The 18,569-nt window shown below is 40.4% G+C and overlaps 1 protein-coding gene across 5 annotated transcripts; it reads left to right on the plus strand.

The window, feature by feature from the left end:
* The first annotated feature begins 942 nt into the window (after positions 1-942).
* HDAC11 (histone deacetylase 11) lies at positions 943-17,021 on the plus strand. 5 transcript variants are annotated; one of them, XM_075574990.1, is made up of 11 exons: positions 943-1,001; positions 2,460-2,608; positions 3,944-4,044; positions 5,880-5,996; positions 7,685-7,727; positions 8,531-8,584; positions 10,121-10,197; positions 10,877-10,939; positions 11,284-11,380; positions 12,349-12,527; positions 15,788-17,020. In XM_075574990.1, coding segments are annotated over exons 1-11 (1,086 nt in total). In that variant the 5' UTR covers positions 943-999; the 3' UTR covers positions 15,992-17,020. The 5 variants fall into 5 exon arrangements, with proteins under 5 accessions (XP_075431105.1, XP_075431107.1, XP_075431106.1 ...); XM_075574993.1 differs by lacking the exon at positions 943-1,001 and adding an exon at positions 1,390-1,529; XM_075574992.1 differs by lacking the exon at positions 10,877-10,939 and having other exon boundaries at positions 15,788-17,021.
* The last annotated feature ends 1,548 nt before the right edge of the window (positions 17,022-18,569 follow it).

Consider the following 18,569-nt stretch of genomic DNA (forward strand, 5'->3'; position numbering starts at 1 on the left):
TCCCGTCTTTTTTTTTTTTTAGTTTTTTTTTTTTACTTCAATAGTTTCATGTGGGCAATCTCTAATTACCTAAAGAACTGCATAGCTGCCGGTCAATTCATGCTCCGTCTATTGATCGGCAAAGTTTGGCGACATCTTTAGATATGGGGAATGTAAATCGTTGCTATAGCAACAAACATGCTTGTTAAAATAGAATACAAGAAAATTGGTCTTTCAAAGTTGTTTTTTTTTTAAACAGAAAATGCTAAAAGTATTTTTTCTTACTACAGAACTGATTTATTTAAAAAAAAACACAAATGCAGGATATTGCCTGAACTGCAGCTTTAATACTGACATTTGAACATTGGCAATATGTTTCTGGATGTAAGCCCTTTCCCTAATAATGGATATTGGGTCATTTTGTTGATATTTGATGTGTCTAAGGCAGCGCTTATAGTGCCTTGAGACTCGACGTCGCTTTGAAACAAATACATGGACTCCGTCGCAAGCGCTTATAGTAAGGGCGACGGAGTGACGTCCAAAAATGTTGAAGCCGGGTAAATTTGTTTTTTTAGAGACAGTCGCCACGTGTGACTGTCTCTAAACCAATCAAATTGCGTGACTGCCCCTTTTAGTGACGACACTGGCCTTGTCGCCAGCGTCGTTGCTAAAAATCAAATTACAACTTTCGCCAGTGGCGATGGCTGACGTCATCGGTCGCGTCGCCAGCACTATAAGAGCGGTCTGTGGCAGTGCATCTGCAGTGTAATATGCATTTAAAGCAGTACCCATGAAATCAACCAAAGGTAAACACACTGTTATTTTCTCAGGCTGCACAGAGAAAAGTTACATTTAAAATACTTTTATATAAATAACAGGGAAAGTTGGCAAAATGCAGAAAACCTGGTATATGAAGGTTTGTTCCAAGCACACAGGCTCTGAGGCGGGGCTACCTCTAGCCCCGCCCCTCTGTGACGTCATGCACTGCTGCAGCTTGCTGTGTCACTGCGGAAGGAAGAGATGTGAGTAAGGTCTGATCCCTGTCACCCTGAGGGGGGCAGCAGCAGCTCTCCTGCCCCTGTGTGGGGGCAGCAGCAGCTCTCCTGCCCCTGTGTGGGGGCAGCAGCAGCTCTCCTGCCCCTGTGTGGGGGCAGCAGCAGCTCTCCTGCCCCTGTGTGGGGGCAGCAGCAGCTCTCCTGCCCCTGTGTGGGGGCAGCAGCAGCTCTCCTGCCCCTGTGTGGGGGCAGCAGCAGCTCTCCTGCCACTGTGTGGGGGCAGCAGCAGCTCTCCTGCCCCTGTGTGGGGGCAGCAGCAGCTCTCCTGCCCCTGTGTGGGGGCAGCAGCAGCTCTCCTGCCCCTGTGTGGGGGCAGCAGCAGCTCTCCTGCCCCTGTGTGGGGGCAGCAGCAGCTCTCCTGCCCCTGTGTGGGCCAGCATATCTCCATCTCTGCATTCATTAGGGGGCATGGAGGGGTTAAAGGCCCAGGTGTATTTCTCATTTGCAGTTGGATGCATGGAGGTGTCACACACACATTACTTGCTGGCAGTCAGGGTAAGGGGCCGCTGCTGCTGCCGCTGCCTACACTGTGATTGCTGATTCATTAGAACTACATACCTGGTCAGCCAGTAATGTTTTTTACAAGGGGTTTCATGTTGAACATTGCAAGCAATGGATTATTCGCTATGAGGTGTCACCGTGAGTTAATGCCGCGTTAGTTTGAAAGGTGACATTGAAAGCAAGGTGCTCATCCCATATGTGAAAGCCATATAGGGAAATGGGGAGGAGTGCAGGAATGTACCACACACAGGCTCAGGTTGTCATGTTTACAGTCTGGATACATATTTAAAACTGATGAAATAACACTTGATTTTTTTATCTGAGTAAAGTAGTCGTCTGCACTGGTCGCCACTTTGCATTTTATTTTTTACTTTGTTCAAGATATCTCTTCTAGCCCGTTCTAATACCATTTGTTTGGGGGATATGAGCATTTCAAAATATTAGGTGTCCCCAGAATGGTTTTTTATTTGTAATTTCCGGAGTTCCACTCATCGGCTTATCAAAATGCCCTCCTACTGTTTCTGTACGTTTCTCCTACATACTAATTAGATTGTAAGCTCCTCGGAGCAGGGACTCCTCTTCCTAAATGTTACGTTTGTCTGAAGCACTTATTCCCATGACCTGTTATTTATATCTATTATTTGTTATTTATATGATTACCACGTGTATTACTACTGTGAAGCGCTATGTACATTAATGGCGCTATACAAATAAAGAAATACAATACTTGTAGAAAAGTTCAAATGTTAATGATTTGTGTATAGGATAACATACACTTTTTTATTTATTTATATATTTATTTTAATTTTTTCATTCTGTGAAAACTGATTCTTCTGGGTTTGTTGAGGTATTGGAACCTACATCTATGTTGACACGCACACAGAAACTGTTTGTAATATGTAATGTATTGTTATTGCTTTCTAGGGCTCTCCCTACACAGCTGTACTTTGATGTTTCTCCAACATGCTGGCCGATTGTGTATTCTGCAGATTACAATATCACGTTTATGGGACTTGAGAAAATGCATCCCTTTGATTCAGGAAAGTGGGGTAAAGTTATCAATTTTCTGAGAGGTAAGTAAATATTTTGCAATACTTTGTAGTGCCACATGGCAGTGAAAGGTTTAAATTATACTGAATATGCACATGTGACTATATAAAATATAGGGATATACCGGTATTGAAAATAAAGCGCACGCTCCATAGCATAAAAATGTAATACCACTTTAATTACAACAATGAAGAGTACAAAATCCACTCATAAGGATCAAAGATATAAAAGCAGCGGAGACATAGTGTATTATAATCACCAGCAGCATCATCCACACGCAGCGATGTTAAAATAAACTTAAGATATACAGAATAATGGTGAGAAGTTAATGCGCAAATCACACTTTGAAATAAAAATGGGTAAATTCCCTACCTCAGTGACAAGTGGGGGGGGGGAGAAAGAGTGTGTGTAATTTGTATCTAAAGCCCTCTCCCGTCTTAAACCTTTTTCATTGACTGCCCCACACCTCTGGAATGCCCTTCCCCTCAGTACCCGACTAGCACCCTCTCTATCCACCTTTAAGACCCACCTTAAGACGCACTTGCTTAAACAAGCATATGAATAGTACTGTGGATAATACTGAACACATAATACATAAAGCTTGGCCCCCTGCAGACACACTTACCAGAACTCCCTCCTACTGTCTTTGTACGTTCTCCCTGCCTACCAATTAGACTGCAAGCTCCTCGGGGCAGGGACTCCTCTTCCTTAATGTCTAAAGCACTTATTCCCATGATCTGTTATTTATATTATCTGTTATTTATTTGATTACCACATGTATTACTGCTGTGAAGCGCTATGTACATTAATGGCGCTATATAAATAAAGACATACAATACAATATCTCGTGCCAGCGGTTAAAATTCCCCCCCACCTAATTTTACTTTATGATTATTTATTATTTAAGTTTATGTCGTTGCTTATAACTCTGTTTTGATGACAATGTTTGTGTTCAGCTACCATACATAAGAGATATGAATAATGCATGTCACAGTACTGGAAATAAGATGTATATATGCTGTATTTTCACAAAAATAAAAAATACAAGTTATAAAAAAAAAAAAAAAAAAAAAATAATAGCAAAACAACATGTCAGAGAAAGGGTCAAAATAACCTTTTCGGAGAATTCGTACATTACTGGCATTTTGCCCGGAACTTTTGTAACACCTAAATGAGCAAAACAACGTATACAAGACAGATAAAGCTTTAGTAATATTTTAACCCTTTCAGTCTGTTTTGGATGAAAATAAATGAATGAGCACTTATCTTTCTTCACTGTTTCCAGGAGGTTGCGTGAGAGATCTGCCAATCAACCTAGTGACTTAATGATAAATGATGTATTCTCTTTCCTTTTGTAGATGCAACATTAATTACAGATGACACAATTGTAGCTGCTAGAGAGGCTACAGAGGATGATCTTTTGGTAGTGCATACAAGACGGTACTTAAGTAAATTAAAGGTACTAAATACCTTATTTGTAAACGTGAATACTATAAGTTTGTTCAATATTTAATAATATATTCTTTACTGCTCGGATTACAGTAGGTGCATAGAAATTTGCACTGTTTAAAAACTCCACTACTGTATCCCTATTTCTTCCTCTTTATTCTTACTCCCGTGACTGTTAAAGCCTACAAACTATATTTTTACGGCTTTTATAATCTACAGTGACATGATACTAAACATTTACTCCAATGCTCTTTTTCAGTTTCTTTTGAGGTTTTCAACTCTCATTTAGACCTCTTTTCCTTCCGTATAGAAGATGGCACAATAATAATAACAATAATAATAATGAAAACATATCTAAATCGAGTGATTTGGTACTTTGCTAGTAGCAATTTGTTTTCTTCTAATCCCCCCAATATTGAGCATTAGAGTTCTGTAAATCACCAGGCAAATTGTGATTGTCGGTATTAAAATAGATACTGTAACAATGAGCAAATCAACATTGTATCTCACAGGGTTGTGAGGTTCACAAAGTGCTTAAGTTCCTACTGCAGTGTGTGTTTTTTGTTACAGGGCTGTAACCGGGGTTTTCCAGCTCGGAGAACCTCTAGTTCCCAGACACTTACCAGGGAAGCTACACTTCTCCCGGTCTCACAATGGCGGCCGTCTTGGGTCAATTGAAAGCTGCAGCATCATTGGTTGTGGCTTCCTATTGGATTGCCATTTAAATCACCTTTACAAACTAGGAAGTGATCGCGGTAACTTCCCCAGTAAGTATCTGCAGACTGGGGGGGGGGGGGGAAGTAGGGAGAGAGAGAGGCCCCGGAGCAGAAAATTGTGCGGATCAGCTCGGGAGCACAGCCTATTGGTGCGGATCAGCTCGGGAGCACAGCCTGTCCTATTGGTGCGGATCAGCTGGGGAGGACAGCCTGTCCTATTGGTGCGGATCAGCTCGGGAGAACAGCCTGTCCCATTGGTGCGGATAAGCTCTGGAGGACAGCCTGTCCTATTGGTGCGGATCAGCTCTGGAGGACAGCCTGTCCTATTGGTGCGGATCAGCTCTGGAGCACAGCCTGTCCTATTGGTGCGGATCAGCTCTGGAGGACAGCCTGTCCTACTGGTGCGGATCAGCTCTGGAGGAAAGCCTGTCCTATTGGTGCGGATCAGCTCTGGAGGACAGCCTGTCCTATTGGTGCGGATCAGCTCTGGAGCACAGCCTGTCCTATTGGTGCGGATCAGCTCTGGAGGACAGCCTGTCCTATTGGTGCGGATCAGCTCTGGAGGACAGCCTGTCCTATTGGTGCGGATCAGCTCTGGAGGACAGCCTGTCCTATTGGTGCGGATCAGCTCTGGAGCACAGCCTGTCCTATTGGTGCGGATCAGCTCTGGAGGACAGGCTGTCCTATTGGTGCGGATCAGCTCTGGAGGACAGCCTGTCCTATTGGTGCGGATCAGCTCTGGAGGACAGCCTGTCCTATTGGTGCGGATCAGCTCTGGAGGACAGCCTGTCCTATTGGTGCGGATCAGCTCGGGAGCACAGCCTGTCCTATTGGTGCAGATCAGCTTGGGAGGAAAGCCTGTCCTATTGAGAGAAGTGAATGAATATATTGTGTTCATGTTTTATTTTGTATATTATGCTGCAAGAGATAACAAGCCCGTCCTTTTATCAAAGATTTACTTATTTTTCTTCTGGAGAGCAACCTAATCCTGGAGAGTAGGAACGTTACTTGTTGTATAAACACTTCAGAAGCGTGCACTATAGCAAATGTAATGTTTCTGTTCAATAATGAGATTAAAATATGTCATGTGCTAACATGTCTAAAAATAGTTTTATTCTCCTTCATTTAGTGGTCGTATGTTGTAGCCACGATCACTGAGATCCCACCTGTGCTCGTGCTCCCTAACTGTCTAGTGCAAAGAAAAGTGCTTAAACCGCTGAGGATGCAAACAGGAGGGACGATAATGGTGAGTACTATATGTAAGGAGGAATTCCCTTCAGATTTCATTTGAAAGGTAACCTATGAGATCCTTGGACATTCCACTGAATGCATTATAGTCCTCAAGTTACATACATTCACCGCACCTCTCCATCTTCCTCTGTGATTTATCATTTGTATCAGTGTTATCATGACTTGCCTGAAACATGAGCATAAACCAGCTAGCTAAACATTGATGCGGTTTTTGCTAATCTCTTACTGACAGCTGTGCACTATATATGCAGGTGCACTATATATGCAGGTGCACTATATATGCAGGTGCACTATATATGCAGGTGCACTATATAAGCAGGTTCATTACTCAGTCAGCTAACCATTCTGCTACCTGATCATACCAGCATCTGCCCTTGCACTATTCTCATTAGGGCATTATAGCAACTATAATATTGCTCAGTGCTTTTTATGTGACCACCTCCAAATATCTTTGCAACATAACGAAAAGAAACTGCCCAGCAGCGATCTGTTTCCCATTCAGATTACTGTCCGCTAGTTTCTGATCAGCGTAATACTCCACATCGGTGTGCGTTGTGTGAAGTAACAACCAGAAAAACTTGGCAAACAGCCAAAAATGCACCGCACCGCGAACAAAAGCAGCTGAAGAGGGTGTAATAAAAACGATTTATTCACAGGTGGAAAGACACATTGACATGTTTCATTTCAACGAGCTTTCTCAAAGTGGTGAAAAAACCACTCTGTTTATGTATGTTTAGCGAACCTGGAAATGATTCCTGTTTTCGCGCTGCATACTCATGCGTCATGACGTCACTAGCGTCATCACGTCCAACTTAAAACAACAATAACTTTATTTGAATGAACAAACAAGGAAAAATATAAAAATCTGAAAAAAGGCGATATAGAACAACTAATCCATACAGAATTCGGTTCCTATAGTATAAAAACAATCTGAAATTAAACCTAAATAAAGTGTTTAGGAAAAAGATAATAACAAATGACCCGAACAAATAACTCATCTTATGTAACTGGTAAACAAAACATTGCACAATTGCAACCATTATAAGTGATCTAGAGGTATGTGTCCAGAAGAAGATGCATTATAATATCTGTATAAATCTGTCATCATAAGCAAAATTGTTCTATTCTGTAAGATATGTAACATATTTCCTATGGACACAATCCTACATTTTTACATAACACTTCAGAATTGAAATAATACACAAGTGCCTGTGCAAAATGAACTTAGGACTCATTAAGTGTTTTACTGAATGTAATATGTAACTTTAATTCTAAAAATATTGAGTCATTTGATTTATATGTTCATATGCACAAAATAGCACCAACCAACACACATGAGGAATAATTAAAATACCTGTGGATAGGTCCGATCCATAGTATGGCAAAATGCATTAATAAATCTACAAGATCTAAATGTATGTGACTATAGACACACTTGCCGTGACAAGGACCGGTCACTCCACAATATACAGCCAGATATAATCTCAGATAAAAATATGAACTGTATTTATTTAAAAGATGTTTAAGCAAATCAGTTGAATAATACAGTGGGTATACAGCAAAGAAAATGAGATGAAAAAACAAACAAAAGAAAAAGGGGAGTCTCCATACAGGAGTGTGGGTATCCTCTCTTGTTGTCTGTGTTGATATTAACACTAATAATATATAATAATTTTATTTTAGGCTGGGAAACTTGCTATTGACAGAGGATGGGCAATCAATATTGGTAAGTAGAAATGTCTGTCTACTTACATTCTTGCTGTTAATTGTGTGCCATATAGTATCTAACTTTTTATAATTTGTAGGATTTCCTGCCTTAAATGTCCACAAAATCTCAATATAAAGCCAACTGTGTCAGAGTAATTTCAGCACATCCTACAAATAATTTTGTGAGCATCTAGAAGTAACTGTCTTGTGCTCAGCATATATATCTTGTTTTCCTCATCGTGCTAGAAAGTAATTGTATCTAACATAACATTTGGTCTTGCCATGTACTGATACTTACTGTCTGGTCATTAAGAGACAGTCTATTTTTCTGACCGTTCTCTAGCACAGTGATTTAGAACAGTCACAATTTTACCTCTCCTATATAGAGTGGCGAGAAAAAGGAAGGTTTGTGAACCACAATGATAATTCCGGAAATTCCATAGTTTTTCCATGATAACCTTTTGGAATCAAAACCAGCCTGTTCTTAAATATCCAATGGGGTTTATATTAACCGATTCCATGTTTTTTATAAACAATATGAAGTATTTCGTTTATCCTCTCAACAGCCAGTCTGGATGGTGGGGGAGCAATCTTTTTCCAAGAGGCTGCAACAGCGCATCTGGCCATCGTCATTATAAATGATATTAGACATCTCATAGAACGATCTAAATCCTCCACTGGCTTTGCCAGTAGAAAAGTCAGAGGGTCCAGCGGGATGGACAATTCTGTTGTATCTTTAATAATTGCTTGGACTAGATCAAAAATTTCTGTATCGCTGGACATGTCCACCAAATATACAGCATATCACCTTTTTGCCCACAGCCCCTCCTGCACAGGTCCGACAGCAGAGGGTAGATGTGCTTCAGTCGGCTTGGGGTGAGGTACCAATAGTAAAGAATCTTATAAATATTTTCCTTTTATAGTGCTACATACAGTATAGATGTCTTTGCGGCAAACTCCCAAATATCCTCCCAATCATCCTCCCAATCATCTCTATCAATGTCCACATTTAAATCGGCCGCCCATTTAAGCATATAGTCGTGATCGGGGGTGTTTACCCAGCATATATTTTTGTGATAAACTCCTTTTTTACACAATAGTTAAAAGCTTGAGAGAGGGGAGAATTCTAGTTTTTTCAGGAAGTGCCTGATCTGAAGGTATTTACACATATGGAGATCTGGTTCTTCATAATTAGTCTTAAGCTCATGGAAACTTAAGAAATTTCCCATTGTGTAACAGGTCAGCAATTGTCCTAATATTCTTTGTCTAAAAATGATCAAATTGTTTAGTTCCGCATCGTGGAGGAAAACTGGGATTGTTAAAAAGTGGGGTGAGTTGTGACGTGGTAGATTTGAGATTGAATTTACTCTTGGACTTGGCCCAGATCTGCCAGGTGCATCTCATCGGACCCAGCTCAAACCCCCTCACCTGTAGGTCTGTATTGTCGGGGCACATAAGGTCGTTAGAAGAGAAGGCGTTCTGGCGTACTGGGATTCTATGGCCAACCAGCAATATTGGTCTGGGTCAGCGTTCCAAACCACCACTTGTCGTAATTGGGCAGCCTGGTAATATTTTGAGATATCTGCCCCCTCTTAGTCTTGAGGCCAGCATAACTGATTTAGCGACTCTGGGTCTCTTGCCCTACCAGACATACATATATTTGGTATATTTTTTAGTTCGGAACCAGGTATCCGGACCGGGAGAGTCTGAAAGTGATAAAGTAACCTGGGGAGTATATTCATTTTTACTGACACTATTCTCCTTATCCACAATATCTGGAGGCCGGCAGGGGCCATTTTAATCTCCCGGGTAGGCACATTTTCAGCAACTGATGCCTACAGAATTCAAAAATATAATTTAAAAAGCCTGGGTTGCTAAAAACAGCAGCAAAAGGTCTTTGCAATGTTCCTTTATATCTGACCTGCAGCAGTACAACCCCATTCGGGACCCTAATGCTAATGAGTTATTACTGCACAATTTCATATGTTTTTCTTAACTTTTGGTTATTAATAGGGTGACCAGACATCCAGGATTGTCACGTTTTTTGGGCTTGTGTCCAGATGACTCTTTCAAAAGTTTCAAAATGTCCTGTTTTTTCATGCCGATTGTGCATGCGCGGCTGTCGAGAGCCAATAGAGCATGCGTGGCTGGCAAGAGCTGATCCGGCAAATGGGCAATTTGCTCTTGTCAGACGCGCATGTGCGATCAGTGTGGGCCGTTTGAGCATGCATGGTCGGCTCTGGCTGTCCACACATGCGCAGTCGGTGCGGACCTTTCGCGCATGCGTGAAAATTGTCCTGTTTTTTTTAACTTGGGAAAAATGGTCACCCTAGTTATTAATATATATTTAAAACACTTGTAATAATACTATACACATTTTATATCGTCTTTTTTTTTACATTTTTTCCTAAGGTGGGGGTTTTCATCATTGTTCAAGCGAAAGAGGTGGAGGATTTTGCGCATATGCTGATATTACATTGGCTATCAAGGTAATTTAATTTAAAAAGGAAATAAAATACTGTAGATAAGTATATAAACATACTTAGAAAGTGGTGAGAGTAAATGTTTGTCTTAAAGACTGATCAACACTAAACTTTCGCGATTTATTTTTATAATAAAAGAGCATCTCATGCACAGCGTATTCTTACAAGGATTTCTGAGACCATTCATACCCCTCAGAGCGCCTTTCTTGCCCATTTGCTAACATTTCTTCATTACCTGTATTTTTTGTTACGGCCAATATAATATTTGCTAAATGATGATAAAACGGGGACCTCCAACTATGTGCATTTTACAAATAGTCAGAAGGTTTGCTTTGTAGAATGTAGCATGTGTACTTTAGTATAAGTATCCTACAAGGGAAGAAAGAACCGGCACTCCATGGGTCTTTGAAAAAAGTTTGACATTCCACTTTCCATAAATGATACAGAGGAAGGTGTTGGTGTTTCATAGCTTTCTATACACTTGCACTTTTTCAAAATCTAATATTAATTAAATGAAAATGTTGAGCTTTGATTCAATACCTTCAAAAGTGCTACAACGGAATGACTTTACTTATTACATACTTTTGCCAACATACAGTATATTTTTTGTAAATTCTTGTTAATTTATAAATTGTTTTAAAAATGCATTTCCGTAATATAAATCTGCTTTTATCCCAAACTTTAGTTCCTTTTTGAGCGGGTTGAAGGTGTTTCTAAGGCCACAATTATAGATCTGGATGCCCATCAGGTATATCAACGCCTATTATGTTTTCACATAAATATATAGATATCTATATACATTCCTGATGGGTATTTAATCAAAGGAGTGCTCAGTTATCACTCCCTGACTAAAGTTACCACATTGTCCTTGTTGTTGATATATTTCTACAAACTGCCAGTCTATAAAACATGTATTTGTAAAAAAAAATAATAAAAAAAAAGTACTTTTAGGTCCTAACCTAATTTGCTGTTTTTACTAAAAACCTAAAAAGTACTAGTTCAACTAGTAAAAAACTGGTACCATTTGGTTAGACACGCCAAGTCTAATATTTGTCTAAGATATATTTAAATGACTTATGTTACTTTTATTAGGGAAATGGACATGAAAGAGACTTTCTTGATGATGACAGGGTATATATTATGGATGTTTACAATCGGTATATTTATCCTGGAGACGGATTTGCAAAACGTAAGTAGTCTAACATTTGATCTACTAAACAATAAAGTATTTGCTGTATTTTTCATTTTTAGCCTCTATTTATCCACATTAATAAACTTCATCTGAACATGACTTTTGTATTGCAAGGAATAGAATTGCTTAAAACAATCAGTGTTTCTACAATATCCTGTTAAAAAGGCAATCTTGCCCAAAATTAATTTACGTTTAGCACAGTAAAGCGCACACAATTAGACCTGCATCATGTCATAATCCTGTGAATTACAATCCTCTTCTTAGTTCACCGGCTCCAGAGTTAATTACAACTATTGACTTCTCCGAAGCCGTTTCCATTGTCTCTTTGTTACTTTTCTGGATAAGGATAGACATTATTGGTAACACCTTTCTGTAGAACCTACAGTTTTGTCAGGCTAGCAATGCAGGAGACAAATTGCAGTACGTTGGAGCTGACCGCATATACTTTAAGTTTTAATAATAAAATATATCATTTATAACTTCAACATGTACATTATTAACACATAGAAGACATGGATTTAGCAATATACATATTTATATCTTAAAATACAAGAAAAGGTACAGTAGATCCGGTCACCTGGTTATTGTGGCGATATGTACATTTGTATACGATAGTATAATTTATACACAACCCCTTACATTGAACAGTATTATTAATAAGGACATTTAGAGACTCTCCCTACAAGGTGGAGAAGTCAATTTGTTTCTTGTTATTAAACGGTTTCTCTTTCTTATTCAAATGCTTTACTGCCCTATAAACCCACAAAGATCATTATACATTTTTCTGGTTGGGCATATCACTTGTTTAATGGATTTCGCCATAATTATGGTTCTGTTCATAGATGTAGGGTGTTATCTCATTGACTTGAACGGGAGTTTCCGGGCGATAATGCCCAGAGGAGCGCTTTTGTGGTTTAATGAATAACCCCTTTATTCTCTTAACACAATTTTGAAATTGCATCTAGGAGCAATAAAACGGAAGATTGAATTGGATTGGGGTACAGAAGACGCAGAGTATCTGGATAAAGTTGAAACACATGTTAAAGGGGCCCTTAATGAAACGAGACCGGATGTAATCATTTATAATGCAGGAACTGATATACTGGATGGAGATCCCCTTGGAGGTCTTGCTATTTCTCCTCAAGTAAGTACAGTAATCGAGAGAACTACTGTATTCCCACGATAGAATAAATAATGTAGTACTGTATTATGTGTGTATGTAGACGAGTCACAGGGAGAGGTTTGTTAAACGGGTGAATGATTTGGATGGCTTTAGTCTTTCTCGCATACTGCATGATGCTTGCCAACAAGAGCAGACTGCCACTGAAGGAGGAAGAGGAGCAGATTGTGGTTTCTGTGGAAGAACAAGGCCTAAGAAAACGTGGATATTTATAAGCAGATTGAACCTTCTGCAACCAACAAAGAGAATGGAACGTCTGGCCTGAAAACGCTCTCTCACATCCAGTGCAAACTTTAGGCTTTTCCTTTACACGGCTGGCAAAATGTTCAAGCGAACAGGTTGCCTTGTAAGCTTGTGAGCGGGAGTGAAGGATGCATGGTAACAAAAAGCCTTTTAGCTTGGAGGATTAAATAGTTCACTAAAGCACCTTAGCACACATTAACTCCTTCTCATTTGAAAGGGAGCTAAGGTGTGGTAAAACTTGGCACCCTTTCGTGAATCTGGGCCTTGGTATTAACCATTGATTGAGACATAGAAACATGCGGTGCATCCTGCACATACTCGGCCTCTCTTCTTCAGCAGGTTAGTAGATCTAGACCTTTATCTTGAGATATAAAAATGTTCACATTATTAAATAGAAAATTCCATCTCTACAGCAGGACGTTTCTCGTTAGTTTCTTATATTTCAGTTGGTGTTTACTTAGCTGGTTGACAATGAAACCTTCGGAGAAAGCTCCTTCTGTTTTATGTCACCCCTGGTATATTACACGTCATCCACACATACATTGGATATTTACTGCAGGTCAATGGGACCTGACTGAGCGCAAGTAAACCCCCCAGCAGGTCTGTGTGATATGCAGTGTCAAATGAAACCCTAGAGACTATGTGAGACCAAGAGGGTGCAGTACAGTTTGGGCACCAATCCTTAGAAAAGACATTATGGAACTAGAGAGAGTGCAGAGAAGAGCCACCAAATTAATAAAGGGGATGGACATTCTAACTTATGAGGAGAGGCTAGCTAAATTAGATTGATTTACATTAGAAAAGAGGCGTCTAACAGGGGATTTGATAACTATATACAAATATATTCAGGGACAGTACAAGGAGCTTTCAAAAGAACTATTCATCCCACGGGCAGTACTAAGCACATGGGGCCATCCCTTAAGGTTGGAGGAAAGGAGATTTCACCAGCAACAAAGGAAAGGGTTCTTTACAGTAAGGGCAGTTACAATGTGGAATTCATTACCCATGGAGACTGTGATGGCAGATACAATAGATTTGTTCAAAAAAAGGTTGGACATCTTTTTAGAAAGGAAAGGTATACAGGGATATATCAAATAAGTATTCATGGGAAGGTTGTTGATCCAGGGAATAATCTGATTGCCAATTCTTGGAGTCAGGAAGGAATTAATTTTTCCCCTTATAAGATATCATTGGATATGTCACTGGGTTTTTTATTTTCCTTCCTCTGGATCAATATACTGTAAGTATAGATATAGGATAAAGTATCTGTCATCTAAATTCAGCATATGCTGAACTTGATGGACGCATGTCTTTATTCAACCTCATCTACTGTGTAACTTTGTAACTATGTAAATATGTACTAAGGCAGGTTTGGAGCAAAATAAGAGCACATGGTGTCATTTTCATATTTGTGCCTCTGAATTACTGTATCAAGGTCTTTGCTCAATGCTCAATGGTTTGTTCATTTCACTCTGCTGTACACAGAAATATGGCTCAGTGCATCAAAATACCCCGTCTCTGCTCCAAAATCACTTTATTACAGAGTCTCATGCCTCTTCCGTTCAAATAGGCTACAATACATTCATTTTAAAAAGTGCCCTGATTCTTCCTTATTGTCTGGATCCACGAAACAGAAAGCGCTGTGTCTTCCGTGGCGTCAGGAGCACCGCTACAATGATTGCTGGTTTGATGTTTTCTTTGGTGTGCAACATATTCCCTTTTTTTCTTGGGGTTCAACATGAGCTTGTAGGGGTTCTGTGTGTTTTGCAATTCTGTTCAGCTGTTTCTAGCTGATTTGTAGGGTGGCTCCTCCTTCCCAAGTTTGAAGCTCACCCCCTCCCACTTTTAAATGGTTAAAAGCTCACTCCATCTCACCTTCCACACTCATGGGAACTTGCGTGCAGTTTGATTGCGACAAATCTAATACAGAGTGCTTTTCCTGGTATTATACAGGTTAATAAGAGCTTCAATCAGACTTAGAACTATGCAACTAATTTTGACAGATTTATTATAAATCATTCTTCCTGGTAATGTCCAGGTGTGGCAGGACGGCCTGTAGCCGAGGTCAGGGAACAGTCCACACGTATAGTTTCAGGATAAATAAAAACGTTCAGTGGCTTTATTTCTCCACAGTAACATAACATGCGGGTACACTGTCCCTTTAACAAAATAAATCCTGCTCCACTTTGGGAGAAAAACTGACTAATAACACAGCAGACCTATCTAGCAGGCTGGCTGGCTGGCTAAACCAGAACCAAACCATAAGGGTACTTTAAGCAGTCAGTAAACTTGGCTAAGGGCTCACGCAGCAGTGTGCTTCTCTCTCTCTCTCTCTCTGGCAGCTACTGCCAGTCACATGATCCTTTATCTACCTTGCTGGCTCTCAGGTGTCAGCTAAAGAGTTCTGATTTCCTAACTTCCACCTGAGTTAACCCTTATGAGTGCTGGATGAAGCACTCAGACATATGTCTCCCAGGCGTAACTGATAGGAGTTGACTTCAGCTGTCACACCAGGTTATTAAGAATTTATATTAGTGTTAGGACCCTTGAGACGTGGTCTGCCTTGGAGGGGCTCAAGTGCTTACAACACTTTGGCCAAAGAGTTAAACTAAAAGACCATTTTATTCAAAAGATATCTATATATATTTAGGCACTGTACTGTGTATTTGTGTCATTGGATGCAGCACTGAGCTCTGTCTGTGTTTCATGTTCTGTCTCTGGTTTTAAATAATCATTACATAGTGATAAAGGAATTTTAGAAGCGCAAACCCAAATAACAAGTGACAATGTGATTAGTGAAAAAATAAGCAAGTGGATATCACCATGAGGAGATGCTGCTGGTGAGAGGGATTACACAATTCCTCAGGATAGCATTGAAAGGACACATTTCATTACATAGACCCCATATGTTTATTTTGAATATTTCATGCACTTTTTGACAGTAAACACTGTATATTTTGTTTTTAATGTTATTCTTCTAGGGTATTATAAAAAGGGATGAAATTGTATTCACCATCGCCAGAAGCAGATGTATTCCTATTTTGATGGTGACCTCCGGAGGTTATCAGAAGAGGACCGCAAGAATAATTGCTGATTCCATTCTCAATTTGCACAACCTCGGGCTTATTGACAAATCCCTGGCAGCCAGAGAAACGCAAAATCCAATGGTAGAATTAATGATGTGAAGCGGTTTCCATTTTTGAGCACATTGTGGCATCAATTTTAAAAATGTATTTTTGTTTACAAAAAATTCCAATTTTACAGAGAATACTGTGTATTTATGTGGGTGATCAAAAATGATTCAATATAATAAAAATGCCTGGAATAAATGTGAATGAAGTCATAGACCCTACTGATTTATTGTCATTTATAGGGCTATGCATATTGAGCAAGGGCTAACATTGATTTTGCTTTGCACATGGTGAGTGTGTTAACTTTCAGCCAAGAATAATCTAAATAAACAATGAAATAGAAATTAGATTATTTTCTTTCACGTGTTTTAACACTAATAATTTATTACATAGTTTTTTTCAATGGAGGCTGAGATCCATTTTATGAGTAAAAACAAAAGAAACTAATATAAACTATTTTATATTTGTTATATTAAATGAAGAATGGAGAAGTCACTGGCATACAGTTTGTTTTCTGAATAAACCGCTGTTTTAAAATCCTATTTCTGGTTTCTGTCCTCGTATCTGTGCGCTCTTTGTTGCTAAATACACTTGGAGAGACCTGTAAGGTTTCAGAATTTGGGTACACTCATTTTGAGTTGGTTTACTGTAGAATTTAATGAGTAATTTTCACAGACAAGTTGTTTCATCATTTTGATGGACATTAGTTTGGTATTTCACGATACTGTAGGTCTTCAAACATTATGAGTATGACTGATTTTTTATTGCTAATAGAATTATATTTCGCCTGCTTGCATTTCTTAATCATCAAGGGTTAATTCCTAAATTATGATTTAAACAAATTGGACTTAATTTAAATTCATAAATAATTTTTGTGTTTCTTACATTAGACTTTGGTTCCTTTTATATGATTTTTTTTATTTAATGGTTTACAATGAAGAATTAATAAGCACATTTTTAAGGTTTACCGTTCATACTATATGAATAATTTAGCAATGTTGCTGTATTACTGTACATATTGGAAATTATTGTGAGCACCATACGTTTTAGAGAGTAAGAATGTGTCCTTGTACTTTATATTAAAAATTAAAATTCACAAAAAAATCTTTTATTCAAAAAGATCTATCTGTGCGTGGGCACCAACGCGATGCTCCGTCCGGGGAGGAGTGCCCCCGTTGCATCACCACAGCGCCTATTCTCTCTAACAATTCGCCCGTTCTGCGCCGCGCTTCTCGTGCGCGCGCATGCCGTGCGGCAACAAAGACTAGTAGCATCAGCTGTGTTACACCTGCAGCCAATCCAGCACCATCCTATCAGCTAGAGGCTTATGTGTGAGGTCATCATCTGCTGGTTCCCGATTGGTCTTCCCTGCCTATTTATGTCTTCCCTGTCTCTGCACATTGCTGAGCATAAACCCTCTTTATGTGCTGTGTTTGCTACTTCCTGGATCTTGCCTGTTTCTGACGACTGACTCTGCTCTCCGGACCTGGCTCCGTGGTTGTAGGGCGGCGGTTACATACATCCCCACCTCAGCCCCGCGGTCTAGTCCTGTTTGTGGTGAGCACACGTGACACTTGGTGTGACAACCAAATTTGATTTGGCTGCTCGCTGATGCGTCACGTGAGCTCCAGCTCTGTGACGTGCAGGCCTTGCCTTCTGACACTCCCCCTCAAGCGTGCAACTGGCTGGCCATGAAACGCCCAGCGCCTGATGTCACGGTGCTCGAGCGCCAGCGAGCGCTCTCCCACCCTGGCCGCAGCCTTAAGGCTATGGCCCCGCTGTCTGCGCTGCACGCGCACCTGCCAGGCTTGCGGCGCGTGCAGCCGAGTTCCCTGGTCTGCAGGGGGAAAGACGTGGGGCGTGACGGGGCGCGGCCATGAACTCACCCGGCAGGTTCGCCCTCATTGGCTGAACTGCTGTGGGCGTGGCCTAGCACTCCGTCGCTAGTTCTGCTCACAATTTTCCTTTCTGCATTGTGGGGCGGCACTTGTACCAGCGGGCGCCGCAGCAGCCAGCGAGAACCAAGCCTAACATGACATCTAATCGCAATTAAACCCATGCGTTCCAGGGAGATGAAAAGGTACCTTGCATGCTGCATGTGATGGTGTTTTATTGCTCACTGCACAATAGTGCACGCATGCATGTGTGCACAAATTTAAATTTGCGTCCCGAAGGAATAATAAGTGCACAGCTCCATATCCTTCCCCTTCCATTTTTATTTTACGTGTGGATTAGCAAGATAGGATTTGCTCTGTAGGGATCCGCGAATTAGGCATGATTCAGTCCGCAGAATATTTACCAAAATCCGATTTGCCCACGGATATCCGAAGGCGGATCGGATAGTAAAACATTTGGGTGGATGCTCCCGGATCTGGCAACTGTTTCTCCCGTGCAGATTTTGGCAGATCTCTGTTCGGATTGTATATAACATTTGTTTGGGGATTTTACAAAATTCTAATAGGTGTGCATGAGCTAAGCCCCTCCCACTTCCTCACTATGTGCTTGTGAGTGACGGGACAGGGTATGTGGGATTTGGCTCATGCCTGGATAGGCAGGTAATAATAACTGCTAGGGAGTGAAACAGGAGGGTTGGTTTTACATTTCTTTTGGAGCGTGGTGGCAGAGGCAATGG

This window comes from Ascaphus truei, chromosome 17, assembly GCF_040206685.1.
Source record: "Ascaphus truei isolate aAscTru1 chromosome 17, aAscTru1.hap1, whole genome shotgun sequence".
In the NCBI taxonomy this organism is placed as follows: Eukaryota; Metazoa; Chordata; class Amphibia; order Anura; family Ascaphidae; genus Ascaphus; species Ascaphus truei.

Coding starts and splice junctions, on each gene's coding strand:
- HDAC11 (XM_075574990.1), top strand. Junction 5,997..7,684: donor AAACAGGAGGGACGATAATG/GTGAGTACTATA, acceptor ATTTTATTTTAG/GCTGGGAAACTTGCTATTGA. Junction 8,585..10,120: donor TGTGCTTCAGTCGGCTTGGG/GTGAGGTACCAA, acceptor TTTTTTCCTAAG/GTGGGGGTTTTCATCATTGT.